General features: G+C 47.6%; 2 protein-coding genes across 2 annotated transcripts; one reads left to right on the top strand and one right to left on the bottom strand.

The window, feature by feature from the left end:
* The first annotated feature begins 6,954 nt into the window (after positions 1–6,954).
* LOC144158319 (uncharacterized) lies at positions 6,955–11,166 on the top strand. Its single transcript, XM_077689143.1, has 3 exons — positions 6,955–7,290; positions 7,766–8,920; positions 11,161–11,166. The coding sequence occupies exons 1-3, from the start codon at positions 6,955–6,957 to the stop codon at positions 11,164–11,166; spliced, it is 1,497 nt and encodes a 498-aa protein (XP_077545269.1).
* A 389-nt stretch (positions 11,167–11,555) lies between these two features.
* Positions 11,556–13,107, bottom strand: LOC144158310 (uncharacterized). The gene is made up of 3 exons (XM_077689133.1): positions 12,788–13,107; positions 11,878–12,147; positions 11,556–11,776 (listed from the first exon to the last, which is right to left on the bottom strand). Exons 1-3 carry the CDS (start codon positions 13,017–13,019, stop codon positions 11,556–11,558), a joined length of 723 nt encoding a protein of 240 aa, XP_077545259.1. The 5' UTR covers positions 13,020–13,107.
* Positions 13,108–14,335: the final 1,228 nt, after the last annotated feature.

Genomic DNA, 14,335 nt, shown 5'->3' with positions numbered 1-14,335 from the left:
TACCGCGACGTATCTGGAAGTACGTGGCCTGACAGGCCGTAAAAACCCCAGACTATCACACACTGTACGTGTAACAAAATGAAATTATCTCCGATTCCTTATCCAGCGTCCTCGTTACCGCGGCGTACCTTGCAGTCGCCCACTCTTGCCTCCTGGCACTGCACACCTCGGCTTACAGGGCTCGAAGGTCAGGATCCTAGTGGATAAACCCTCACCTTCGCTGCGAGGAGAGGGCGATGCGGATCACTGGAAGAGTAAATACAACTCAAGAAGACTATAAGTATGCAAGTTAGTTCAGCTTTAAGGAGTCACATTCTGTGTTTTTTACTCTCTTTCCCGAGCAGGAAGCCTCCCGTGCTGCCCAGGCTAGCGCAAAAGTTGACGCGTGATAGTCGGAGGGGGCGACGCGGTTATGTGACGGCCTGATGTCGCATACTTTAAAGTGTAGTGTGGGCACCGTTTTGCGTCGTACGAGCTCAAAACGCGATGATAGGCCTAAAATCCAACCTCCAGGCTAGCTCCTACCAGGCAGTCGCCGCTCTTAACTTACAAAGCGATATATGGCCGCATTGCTGCACGTTCACGCAGAGACGGGGGGGGGGAGGCGATAAGGGGAGGGAATTAGACGGCGCTTTATAAACATGAGCACATGTATTCTGTGATCCCAGACTGAACAAGAAATAAAAGTTTGTGCCCCGGTGTCCAGTAACTTCTGTTGCAGACATGCCAGTTGGGGCCAATTACTCCTTCAGAGAAGAGACTGCCGGCTCACCTATGTCGAGCCTGTGCGAAGGAGTCCTCCAGGCCACAAGCTATTCTGGAATTCGTCGTTTCATTTCACGGGCGGAAAAGGCCACAAGATGGTTGCATAATTGCAACACCCAGATTGCTTTATAGTGGTTTTTACCTAACGACAGTGCAAACAACGTCAGTTCAGTTACATAGCAAGATAAACAATCAGGGCTTCTAGACCTCCGTTCGGACTAGAAAAGGCGAACACGGGTCAGCGATTTTTGTTATAATTTAGCTTGCCGAACGAAAGTGTCGGCCGGGTGCGGGGCGTCATGGTCGTGTCGTAGCTGGACATTCATGCTCTATTGTTAGAGGAACAGCATGGCTGCCAGGGGCTCCTTGTCACTGCGCGGACCGACACCCGGATGAAGGGCGGCCGCAGGCTCAGCTTGCGGCAGTGAACTGCACTTCCGCGAATGCTATACTGCCGTTGATGTTGCAAAAAAAAAGGGGGGGGGGGTGGCCTTGCGGTGGTCTTTTTTCTTGAAATGTGAACACATACAAAGGCAATACGTCGCGCCTGTTTTGTAATGAAGTTTTTGTTTCTCTCTCTCTCCATGAAGGAAATAGGATATGGGGGGGGGGGGGGGGGAGCATTGCCTTCAGAACTTTATGAACTCGCAAGTTGAGGAATAGAAACTTGGTTGGTAACCGAGCAGGCGGGGCTAACGCTTAGCAATACCTGTTAACAATACTCGTTAATGCGGTAAAAGATCAACAATAATGTAAAGGCAACGTTCCTTTCAGTATTTTTTTATCCTGATGACTTGTCTTCCCTTGGCGGTAACATAACACGCACTGGTATGCTGGCACTGTTTTCCAGCTGTTAAAAATGGGCAGGTTTTCGCACCTCAAATGGTGGCCCGCGTACCACTGCCGGTCGGTCATATCCCTCGGGTGAAACTGTCGTATGTTTAATTCCTACTTCCTGCTAGTGAAGGAAACGCGGCATTTGCGCATGGCACGAGCACTATTCTGGGTACAGAGTCTGTTGCCATAATAGAATTCATTCATTTGCAGTCGGCATCCCATCATGACGTATTGACGGCCGGAGACACTATTTCCCAAGGCCCGACTTTCGCTCACGATGAAGCAAGGGAAAGCCCACTGGAAGTCATCACAGCCTGTTTCGATGAGTTATCATTTTAAAATAAATAATTAATGTATTTTCATGATGCGTTGCTAAAGCTTTTCATGATGTGTTGCTAAAGTTGAAGGATGTTTTAACCGGTGACCTGGCCCGTCAAAATCGCAGACTATTGCATACTAGAAACGTTTATCTAAACGTCATTCTGAAAAAAAAAAAAACTCAGGCTAAAGAAAATGCACAACTGACTTCATTGCAATGGCGTGCTTATTTACTACTACTTGTCGATTTTGCTGCATCGTGCGTATAAAATCTTAGATCGCGTAAACACGCCTCGCACGCTTCATTTTACGTGGGTTTTGTTTTCGCAGATTTTTTTCCCTATTAAGTCGGGCCTAACATAGCGCGACCGACACCATAACAATATTATAGTATAAATATATTTATAGTATAATTATAACCTAAAGTGTGTTATTTATAACATGATTATAATATAGCACAACCTTCACACAGAATAAAAATTATTAGAGTGACGTTTCACTTCATGAAGAGAGAGAGAGAGAAATAACTTTATTGTGTTCATTGGGTATTGAGGCGTGGTAGGTGTCCCTTAGTTCAGTGCACGGGCCGCGGACCGGCCCGAAAGCCCAAGCCCGGCCCGGCCCGAGGGCCGGGCTCGGGCCGGGTAGCACGCATTTTCTCGGACCGGGCCGGGCTCGGGCTTGAACCAAAATTTTGTCGGGCGGTGTCGGTCCGATCCGGTCCGATCCGGCCCGGGCAGTTCCTGAGGCCCGGCTATCCTGTGCCGCAAATTCTAAATTGTTGGCAAGAGAAAATTTTATTGCTGATATTTCAGGTAAAGTGAAAACAAAAAAAAGGAAGTGCTAGTTCACTACCGCGCCGTCAAAAGATATGATAAAAAGACGATTGCACTTAGAAAGCCTTCACATCAATAAAAGAAACGTCTGGGTCCTATCAGCTTAGTTGGAGAGAGCGGGCCAGAAAACGAGGGCACTCCAGCCACAGACTACAACATGATTGTATTTTCTCTCTCTTTTTCAAACTAAAACAAACAGAACAAACGTGACCTGGATTTCGAAGTGTGTGCAGAGTTTGAAGAACCAATTTTCTAAGCAGAGCCCACGATTTCTTCGCGCAAGAATTTTTTTAGAGCCATGACTAAAGGAAAGAAAGAACAGAAGCGCAGATAAAATCATGCTGCGAACGTAACTAGAGGGAAAGACTAAAATCAAATGGTGAAACGGGACGCATCGTCTGATTAAATTTCAGCAAGGAATGGAGGAACGAAAGGTGCAATATCTGTTGAAGAATTGCAATAATAAAAAAAAATCCACTTACTCGGAATCCTTGAAGGTATCCTCGGGTGTGCCGTGATTTCGAAGACTGACAAATGAAGTAGCAAACAAAGTTACACGACTACCGAAAATACAGCTTCCAAGTGAGGATAAGTTGTACAAAGTTCGGTCCAAGTTTAAAGGAAATTTAAATCTAAAGTAGTCGTATTCGCTCTGTGCTTACGCTTTTTAGGTTAACAGCAAACTTCTTCAAGTTCATGTTAATATCCTGTCGGACTAGGGAAGATATTAAACAACACTCTGGCGGGCTCGGGCAGGGCTCGGGTTCATATTTTGAAAGTTTGTCGAGCTCGGGCCGGGATCGGGTTCAGATTTTAAAAATTCGTCGGGCTCGGGTGGGGCTCGGGCTCAATTTTTATAAATTTCTCGGGCCCGGGCCGGGCCGGGGCCGTGTCTCTATTGCACCGGGTCGGGCCGGGCCTAGAAATTGCTGCCCGTGCACTGCTCTAGTGTCCCTAGTCCAGGGCTCCAGTCTCCAGGGCGCCGGTAGCTGCTCTGCCGATCGTTCGGCACTGCTCGTCGTAGTCTGCGCTAGACAGTGCCTCACTCCACTGCTCCTCTGTTAGAGGGTGTTTGTGAATTTTGTGGTACCCCGCTGCTGTATGGTAGAAAGTGGCTACTTGGTTGCACTTGGGGCATAGCTTCGGGTATTGGGTTGGATAGAGTTTGTGCAGACGGGAGAGCTAAGGGAAGGTGTTCGTTTGGATTGAGCGGAGTGCTGTTTCATCCTGTCTTTGCAACTTGAGATGAGGATGTGGGAATTTAATTTGGTTTACTTTGTAGTAGCTTAGAATTTCAGAATATGTGGGCATAACAGGAACAGGAAACTCTGCTTGGGGGCTGTCAGCTCAAGGAAGGGAGGCCCGAGCCCAGGCGTGAGCCTCTTGATTGCCCTCTAGAGTTTCATGGCCAGGGGCCCATATGATTTTGATTGGATTATATGATTTCTAGCCGATTGTTAATCTGTGGTCTGTTTTGCAGATGCGCACTCTCGCCCATTGCCTGCAGGCGTTTTGGGAGTCCGAAACAATGTGCCTTCGTGCATCCTGTTGATCTGAAATGAGAGCTAGAGCGATTGCCGCTTCTTCTGCTTCAAGAGATGTTGATGTCCGCACGCTAGCAGTTATGGTACGTTGCTGTATTGGGTTGTGCGCACAGATGGCGGCTATGCCACCGGAACTCGTAATGGCAACATCTGTGTACCACGTGTATACGGTGAATTCCCGTATATTTCGATATTACGGCATCTGTCCAACCTTCTGCAGTGGTGGAGTGTAGGGTTCATGTTTTTAGGTATGGGTGCTACTTTCAGAGCCCTGGATATGCAATCAGGAATCTCATGGGTGGTTGTGTGCATGGTGTCACGTATTCAGTAGCCCAGTCGCTTGAGGGTTTCCCTGTCCGTGTGGCTGGTTTTTAACCTTTCGAACTGGCCGATTCTATGTCCACCGAGTATTTCTTCAACTGTATTGCTGATTCTGAGTTCATCCAACGTCTGTGCCGATGTCCATTGGGGTAATCCTAGCGCGGTTTTGATCGCCTTTCTAAGTGCTGCGTTGAGTGTTTTGATGTTACTGGCTGTTAAACATACGAATGGGGCTGAGTATGCTATTGGTGAAGTTATGAGAGCGTGGAAAATTTTTAGAATGCCCCCTTCTTTCATCCTGTTCCTTCTGTTGGTTACTCGGTTAATCATTCGTAGTTGCCCTGCTGTAGCCTCAGCCCCAGCACTTTCAGTGTCTTAACAGTTGGGATAGGTTTCCCGTCTGCGTTGATTGTCATCGGAGTTGGTGGTACGTATTTTTTTCCCGGTGTTCTTTTTAGGATTTGGAGTAACTCTGATTTTTCCACCGAGCATTGTAGTCCGCACTGGGAGGCATGCCTCTGCACGGCCGCTGCTGCTGTTTGCAGGGCTTCTTTTCTCCGTTTGACCCCGTGGTTTTCCGTATGGTTATATCATCGGCGTATACATTGTTTGTCGGGTATTGGGGATTCTGTTTAGGGCTTCTGGAAGCTTTTGCAGCGCGTCGTTGAAGAGAATTGGACATATCACCAAGCCCTGTGGTGTGCCTTTATTCGGTGCTTTGTGTGTGTCTGTGCGTATTTCCCCAATTCCTATCTTGGCCATCCGGTCCTCTAAGGAAGAACGCACATAGTTAAATATTCGAACTCCGCAGTTAATGTCGTTAAGGTTGGATAAAACTGTTTGATCGGCGATATTGTCGAATGCGCCTTTTAAATAAACGGCCATGATGACAGTTTAATTTACACAAGAAGCTGCATCTAAAACTTGTTCCTTTCCCTTACAAAAATGCTTCTTTACATTCTGTAGACGTTCTGTTGACATATCCTACCAACTTTATTGCTATCCTACATACTCTTACGTTCTATTGACAGTTGTCTGTAAAAAGTCTATTGAATATATGTTGACACTCGTCTATTGACTGTTGTATATAGAAAGTCTACTGAATTTACGTTGACATTTGTCTGTTGACGGTGGTATATAGAAAGTCTATCTAATTTATGTTGACATTTGGTTATTGACGGGCTTCTATAGGATGACCCCTGAAAGTGTTTTGAGATGCTTTGTCGGAAGTTGAATTGAACGCAAACATCTGACTCTTTAGTCTTGGAGTCCTATTTGAATTAATTCATATTGTTTTTTTTTAAATACTCGGACAGGTTCACAATATTTCGGGACAGACTATTTACTTGACTTTATAACCAAATTAGGTTACCTTGTTTGAATCAGTTTTTAAACACACACACACACACACACACACACACACACACACACACACACACACACACACACACACACGTATCTTTTTTCTCCCTCTCTCTGTGCATGTATCTTCACACTTGTGCAATCCAAGAAAAAAAAAGTAGCAAAAGGGAGCAACTTTCACTCTTCGTCCCTCGATCCGCGCAATTTCTCCCTCGGAACAACCAGTTCCTACCTCAGCCGCTCGGGTTGGTCCTTCACGACTTGCTCGCTTTCACTTTACACGCTGAAAAACTTGGATAATCAGCGGTTCCGAACAAGCCCCAGCCAGCGGCATCAACCACTCGAAACCGCTCGTCACTGTGTTTTGATTTGTGCAAGCTAAGTGCTACATGGTTGCAAGGAACGAATTATTTGCGTAAATACTTCGCGACAGACTGCTGGACGCGTCTCTAATAACGGCGATGATCGAAAATCGCCCGCTATGCCAACCGAATCCGGCCGGCGCAGATGCTTTGGCCGCTCTCGACGAACCGCCACCGGCGCCCCTCCCTCTTTGCGTACCTCCGGGAGAAACGCGTCAATCACCGGAGGCAGCCAACACCCGGCGCCGGCCCTTTCTTGCAACCCATTCCAGTTTTCCGTTTTGTTTGGTTACAGCTTGCAACTATAAAGTAAACAAGAAGATTTGTGAAATCGTTTACGTCCCAGTGTTTCCCGGTATTGTATTTTGGAAATAATAACGCACATTTTTTTAAGCATGCAATGAGAGGAACGCCTCACCGCGGCATCGGCATCCCGCGGATGGCGGCTATACATAGTTTTCACGTGACGTGACACCATCGTCTGCAAGCAGCCGTCGCCATATTGGAGTACTGCAAGGCGGCGCACCATAGCGGTGCGAATGTCGTAGCGCCGTCTCTGCTGTCTCCCTGTGTTGATTTCGCCATTTACGAACTACTGTGCGTTGAATCATGGCAACGGCCAGGCGGAAGGAGTTCTGCCCGGCATATTTTGCTGGGCTGGTGGGTCCGACGCGTGCTCGCTATGAAGAAAAAGTCAACATGTGCGACGGGGTTGACCCGTACACGTTGTGCGCCGGGACTGACACGGCGGCGGACGTCGAGCTTCTGCCGGTTACGACGCATGCGGACATTGTTAACTATTTGGTGCTATCGACAAACTACGTGTCGCTTGCCGAAATGAAAGCCTACAAGGCTCTGGAAGCTCACAATTATTTCACGAGTGGCCGAGTGAGCGGCATGACGGCAATGCGGCTTCCCTCCAAGCGCGTCATCGTGTTGAGCGAGGTAAGGTTAAATTTTAAAATTATTTCACTCGGCGCCGCCGGGTATAACAGGGTTAACACGGTACCCACTTGTGTGAACCCATCCGTTCACTGTGCATAACGGCGCGGTGCGCTGCTCACTGCTGCAAATGCTCGACTCTGCCGAGCATTGTTCACGATGCAAAATATCCTTCCTTTGCTCATGTACCGAAACCAGGCATTTTGCGTCTCTGGTAAAATGTAGGCATTGAAAATAGAGCCGAGTGCGTTATAATTTCGCTGCTATTTTCATAGCGAAAACCACAGTCACTAGGGTCAGGAGACAGAATAAAAAAAAAGCTAGACACCTTGAAGGGAAAATTGTTTCACTGCTCAGACAATGGGCTAAAATTAAATAAACCAACGTGGATATGTTGGCTGTGTAAACATTTTAAGAAACACCGCAACTGTATGGTTGCATTTCATTATTCCTAAGCATGAATATGTGCATTTTTCAGGTTGGCCACTCCCAGCGGCTGCGAGAAGCTCCACTGAAAGCTTGGATTCTGGCTGACAGTGATGGAAGCATATGTTCAGCGCACTGTACCTGCATGGCCGGTGCAGGTGAAGCCTGCTCCCACGTCGGTGCAACACTTTTTGCAATGGAGACAGCAGTGCGTATCAGAGAGTCGCAGACATGTACGCAGAAGACAAATGTTTGGCTTCCTGCACATCGCTCTGGTACCGAGTACAAGAGACTGAGGGACATAGACTTTGCGTCTTCGAAGAAAAAGAAAAGCCGCATGGATGCCCTTCCTGAAATGCCGTTTGACGAACAAGTCCGCACAGGAGCACCAGCTTTGCCACCCCCTACGGCAGAAGAACTTGGCACGTTCTATTCGAGTATCGACGATGGAGGACTCCCACCAGCAATATTTATGGTGCTACCAGAATACAGTGACAGATTTGTGCCACCCAGAAGCAGTGAGCCTCCCAACCTTCGACAGTTGCTGTGCCACGAAGCTCAGTCTGAGAACCTGCCACAACTCGTCTCTCGTGCTCAAGGCACGATTCCCCAACTAGCCATCACCGACGAAATGGTGCGTCATGCTGAAGGGCTGACCCGGCAGCAGGCCAAGTGCCCGGCATGGTTCAAGTATCGTGCTGGACGGGTCACAGCTTCGATCATGAAGAGTGTTTGTAGCACGACTACAACTCAGCCCTCAGTCAGCCTTGTGAAGAAGATTTGTTATCCAGAACAGCACCGGTTCTCAACGGCAGCCACACAGTGGGGCATCGACCACGAAGAAGATGCCATTGCAGAATACGTAGCTGTAATGAAAACTTGCCACACCAACTTTGGTCACAACAAGACGGGGGTTTTTTTGAGCACGAAATACCCGCACCTAGCAGCCAGCCCTGATGGCACAGCAACATGCTCATGTTGTGGAAAGGGACTCATCGAAGTGAAGTGTCCCCATACAGCTGCTCATACCACAGCAGAGCAAGCAGCTGTAAATAATGCAGATTTCTGCCTTGAAGCAGTCAATGGGAAGCTGCAGTTGAAGCATGGCCACGCTTACTATTATCAAATTCAAACACAGTTGGCAGTGTGCGATTTCCCCTACTGTGATTTTGTGGTGTGGACCCCACTGTCGCTGCACATTGAGAGGGTACTGCAGGACAAGTCTTTTTTTGACACCATTAATGCGGCAGCATCCAATTTTTTTGTGAGAGTAATCTTGCCTGAGCTCCTATCGGGATATTTCACCAAGAGGAGCCTGGTATCATCAGCTAGTGCAGGCACATTCTGCTATTGTCAGGGGCCCGAACAAGGACGAATGCTCGCATGTGACGGCATAAACTGCAAATATGGCTGGTTCCATTACAGCTGCATTGGGATTAAGCGGGCACCCAAACAAAAGCAGTGGTTTTGTGATGACTGCTCCAGCTTGGACAGCAGTCAACAGTGATTCGCTGCAGCCAAAATTCCAGCTAATTACGGCTGAAGGGCCTTATCAAAACCAATAAAAGGCAACTACATTTCAATCACTGTGTCAATCATTTGTGACTTTTAACATAAACACCTTCACAGATAAAATAGAATTTGGCGAGCTATCCAAGCAGAAAGCTGAGGACAAATGCAGTAACAATGTCAGTGATTGAGGCAGCAGGAAAATAATTCAGGGAAGCTTTCACTCTAGAGAAAGGCTTGAATGGAGAAGCTGTTGTAGGTGAGTATTGCCGGACAGTTAAGTTTCAGTATTATTGCTTATGTGCATAGTTGCAGTGCTAGCTAGTAATCGTCATATGCATCGAAGAGGTCGTCGTCATCTTTGCGACAAATGTCGGCATGCATTTGTACGGGTTTGAAATTGTTTTACATGTTTCGTTGCAGTTTTTAACTGTAGTCAGTTAGTAGTCATCATCATATTAATCAATATTGGTGTGTTCCTCATGCAAGCATTACATGTGCGGTAGCTCTTGATGATAGCACTGCAGGGCTTTTTTTATCCTAAAGCCACTTCCGTCATCGCTTTGCACTCTGCAAGTAGTAATCATATTCACCGATGTCGTGTTTCTCATGCAAGCATTACACGCGTAGTAGCTCCTTATGACGGTACTGGAGGGCTTTCTTTTTTTTTTCTTTTTTTGTTGCTAAAGCCGGTGCGTGAGCCGGGAACTTGGCGGTTGCTATGAGGCACGTGCTCACAAGTGCTTGGCATTTTCTTGGTATTTTTGCCTCCAATGGCAAACTTGCGGCCAGTAACAGCAGCTCCGCCGTTAAAAAGGCTAAAAAGAAATTGTATAGGTAAGACCAAAATCCACGCAATAAAATAAAAGACAAGGCAATATTTTTAGCAATTTCGATGATACAGGGAATGCAGCAGAGGACTTCCACTCTGAATTGTACAGTTCATAGACAAGTCATTCAACCTTGAGTGAAATCAACGGCAAACAGCATTGGAGTTCCATGTGCCGCTATCAATGAAGGCAGGAAGGCCGTACTAGACATGCATCACAGAAAAAGGGATGGCGAAGACAGCATAACAGTCGAACTGATTAAAGATGGAGGGGACATCATACCTGGGAAACTCTCAGTACTCTATACACGTCTTAAGACCATAATGTACTAATAAGCTAGAAAAATAATCACATGAAATAGATACAAAGAATGAAGACGTAGATCACTTGAATTGTAGACCCACCAGCTTACTTTCAGTACTTTACAAGGACCATGAAGGTTATCTGAAGCAGAAAAAAAAGCCTGATTTTCCTTAACCTAAAAAAACAAGCTGGTTTCAGAAGAAGTGTACTCTACAATGAACTACTGCCATGTGATCAATGAGATGAGAAATCGGCTGAGTACAACACTCGTAATCAACCAGGCTGATCAACCATTATTTAGGACAGGAAAGTGTTCACACAGGTTCTTTCTGGTTCGGTGGAACCACAGATGGACGGGTGTTAACAAGATCAGTAGGACAGGGAAGTGTTTGCACAGGCTCTTTCTGGTTTGGCGGAACCACAGATGGACAGATGTTACTAAGAGAACAACAAACTGTCACTATTTTGTCTAGGGATGGCACTGGGTCGTCCTGCCGACATGCAACAAAATCGATCGGTTGTACAGCCTTCATAATAACATACTTGTTCCTCACAAGACCAATCACTCGTTCCACATGGATGCGGACACTAGCAAGCTTTCTGGTGTTGTGCACCTCCAAGGCCGTAAGTTGATTCCTTCCTTTCGTGAAGGCAGGTACATGCAGCTGTACACAGTAGAGGCCAAGAGTGTCCGCAATGTCAAACCCCCGGTCTGCCAACACAAGATCGCCCTGCGTCAACATGTCTAGTACACCGCAGTTCTCTGTGATGTGTTTGTCACTGCATCTTCCCCCCTACCCCTCAGAAATAAACGTTATGACACCCTGAGGGCTGATTCCAATTAAGTACTTGGCCGTGTTACTGCTCTTATATTGCGACCAGGTCTCACTACGTGGCTCCATGGAAGAGGGCCGCTCAATTTTTACCTCAAAACAGTCAATAATTACAGAAACCTTAGAACCAAACGAGTCTAGAAATGCTTGCGGCATGGTCTTCTGAATTGCATTCCTAGATGGCCAGGAAATCAGAGGTTTTAGCCTCCAGAAGGCAGCATTCAGCCACTTTTCGAAAATTCTGCTGACAGTTGATTCAGACACGCCGAACCTGTAGCCTAGGTCTTGCAGTGGGAAATTGCACCTCAATTTCATGAGGAACACCACAAACTCCTGAAATTTGCCGAGGCCGTTTTGCTGCGTATGTTTAACCACACTCAACCATTTGAAAAACTGCAAACAGCCTAGCAAAACTGGACAGTCCTGTGTAGAATGCAACTTTGGCAGGGTCGTCTCGCAGTGAATCCGCTGTCACTTCAAGTTTCTTTTTCGCTTCCTCAGCTTCCCGCAGCTCCAATGCAAGTCTGGTCCTGTCCTCTTCTAAAGTGCTGATGTACTCCATGGTGACAACAGTTTGCACAGCAGCTTCTGTAATAACCAAACAACAGTTAGGGACATGAACATACAGCTTAAAAGAAAGTGCAGCTGCTTTTACAAGAGATAAAGAGACTGTTAGTGAGAAAACATACCTTTAACTAAGTCGGTCTCGCTGGAACCTTCAGCACACATCTCCTGCTCGGCATTCTCATTCACTTCAGACATTTCTGGCGAAGGGGGGTCGTCCTCTGCCGGCTGGGTGCCCACACACTGCTGCGCCACTGCTTTGTTAGCCCGCCGATCCTTGGCACGCTCGTACCGACCCGTAGTCTTCATACCCGGTCCGGCACCGTTTGTGTACCCCAAGTGCTGACTCGGCACCCAGTCGGGGTTGGTGTCGTCCATTAGGCTCGCTGGCTTCCCTGCAAATTATGAAGCATTAGCGCATCTGCCGCAAGCGAGCCGCAGTCTTTCGGGTAACCTGGCGCGCCGCTGCGTTTAAAATTGCAGCTTTACCGTATGAACAGCGCGAAGTTGCAGAAGGCACTCGCGATTCGTATGTAGCCCCTGGTCACATTTTTCAAATTCGATTTAGTATGGCATTATCTACAGACTACAAAACAGTGCGCTTCGAGTTGGTTAAACTAAGTACGATAGTACAGGATCGAACGGACTCGAAAGTGGCCCGATGTTCGGGTTTAATGGCCGTAACACACCGACGGCTGCGTAAGCGCTGCCTAATTTTAAGTGCGAATGCACTTCTTAAGCGAGCCTGAATCGTCCGCCGCCGTCGTCCGCATAGCAACAGCTGCGGGTGCGCGCGCTCCTCGTCTTCCTCCTCGTCTTCCCTAGCAACGGGGGGAGATGGGCGCGCGCTACTCTCCTCCTCCTCTCTCCGCTCAGTGACTGCGGGTGTTGGGCGCCTCCTCTCCACTCCAAGATCACGATATCCACCGTAATCGCGCAATCAACAACCGTGCATTCGCACTTACACACTCTCCCCCTCGGGGAAGTGCGAGGGAATTTTTTTTTTTAGAGTTCGCTTAATCTTGTGAAGCTTACCTGAAATGAAATGGCGACCGCAGACACGGACGTAATCGAGGTTTTTCATGTCTTTACGGTTGATGCGAGCGAGCCAGAGACGCCGACGCTCCTCCGACAACGCTTTCGTGCGCCCGCATTGTCGAGTTATCACTTTCGGCAAGCAGTAGAGCCCGATTCCTGGCTCCATGTTCGTCTTCTGCGCGGCGGACTTGCTTCTCGCACTGCAGCCGATCATTGCGCACATCGGCATTGCGACGCCGTTCCGTTATTACCTTTCGAAGCGAGAAAATATCGGTACCGGCACACGCACACACACACACTGAAGGCCAGCGCCAAGGCAGTGGCGCAGCGGTTCAGTTCACCGTCATGGCGGCCACCTATCCCATACGCCCCGGTTGTGACGTCCGTGAAAACTATGTATATATACATGAAGGGCACTGCTGCAAAATGTGCGGTGCCGGTGTCGTGCTTCTTTACGTTTGTGCGTTTTCGGCTGTCGCACGTTCTGAGGTGGGGTTGTGTTGTTATGTTACATTTCAGAAAGTGAGCGTGCAAATATATGCCTCCGGAAAATGTGAACGCTTATCCCTTGAAGAACCCGGTTTGCCTAACCTGCTAAAAAAAAAAGAAGAGGAAACATCTTCTTTTTTTTTTCATTTTTGCTGCCACTACACCATTTTTTAGAGAGAAATAATGAGGACCTTCAATTAAGCTGTAATGACAGCACGGTACTGTCAAAAACGCTTCGGTTAGCAACAGTGATTGAGTATGAAGTCTACACAAAACTTTCTGTACAAAGCTTACACAAACGTTTCTGTTCAAACACGGTGGCCAATGGTTGACAAAAAGTTGGTAGGCTGTTGCTAGGAGGTCTATAGACAGTAAGTAGACAGTCTACTCAATGTTGGTAGCTTTCGTCGACTTTTGTCAACAAAAATTGAATTCAATGTTGGAAAAATTTTCATGAGGGCTTTATTTGGAGTAAAATGCCCTGGATTGACAACTTTGGCCTAAAGCCGTATGTTGTGGAAGGGAGGGAATGGAGGAGGAATGCCTTTAATGATGTGGAGAAGTCAGCCTGGTAGCGAGCTTGGCTTGCTACTCCACATGAATATGAGAGGTGCAAAAGTGAAAGGAAGCGATGACACAAAAACTCACGCAGGCACTACAAACACAAATAAGCAAACACGAACTTACCGATGCAGGTTCGCGCACACAGCACACGCACAGTGATATAGTTAAGGCAAACGGTCACAGGATTTTGTTCAGGCCAAAGTCACGGAGAAATGACACCAAGGCCCGTGTACTCCGTGTGGCCGCGGCAGTTGACTGCCATGGGCCAATGACGTCGCAAAGTTTCAGTGGTGCATCAGCACGCAGTCCCAAGGTCGTCTTCAAGGTTAGCCGCGGGGTGTCGTAACGGGGACACACACACAGTACATGTTCTATGTCCTCACGAACACTGCATACGTGACAGTGAGGGGAGGTAACTCGGCGCATCTTGTACAGGTAGTGGCCGGTAGAAGCGACGTTGAGGCGGATGCGGTGAACAACTGCTTCGGCGCG

This window comes from Haemaphysalis longicornis, unplaced genomic scaffold, assembly GCF_048455015.1.
Source record: "Haemaphysalis longicornis isolate Haplotype H1 unplaced genomic scaffold, Haemaphysalis longicornis Haplotype H1 scaffold_1, whole genome shotgun sequence".
Lineage (NCBI taxonomy): Eukaryota > Metazoa > Arthropoda > Arachnida > Ixodida > Ixodidae > Haemaphysalis > Haemaphysalis longicornis.
This window is presented reverse-complemented; position numbering and strand designations above follow the sequence as displayed.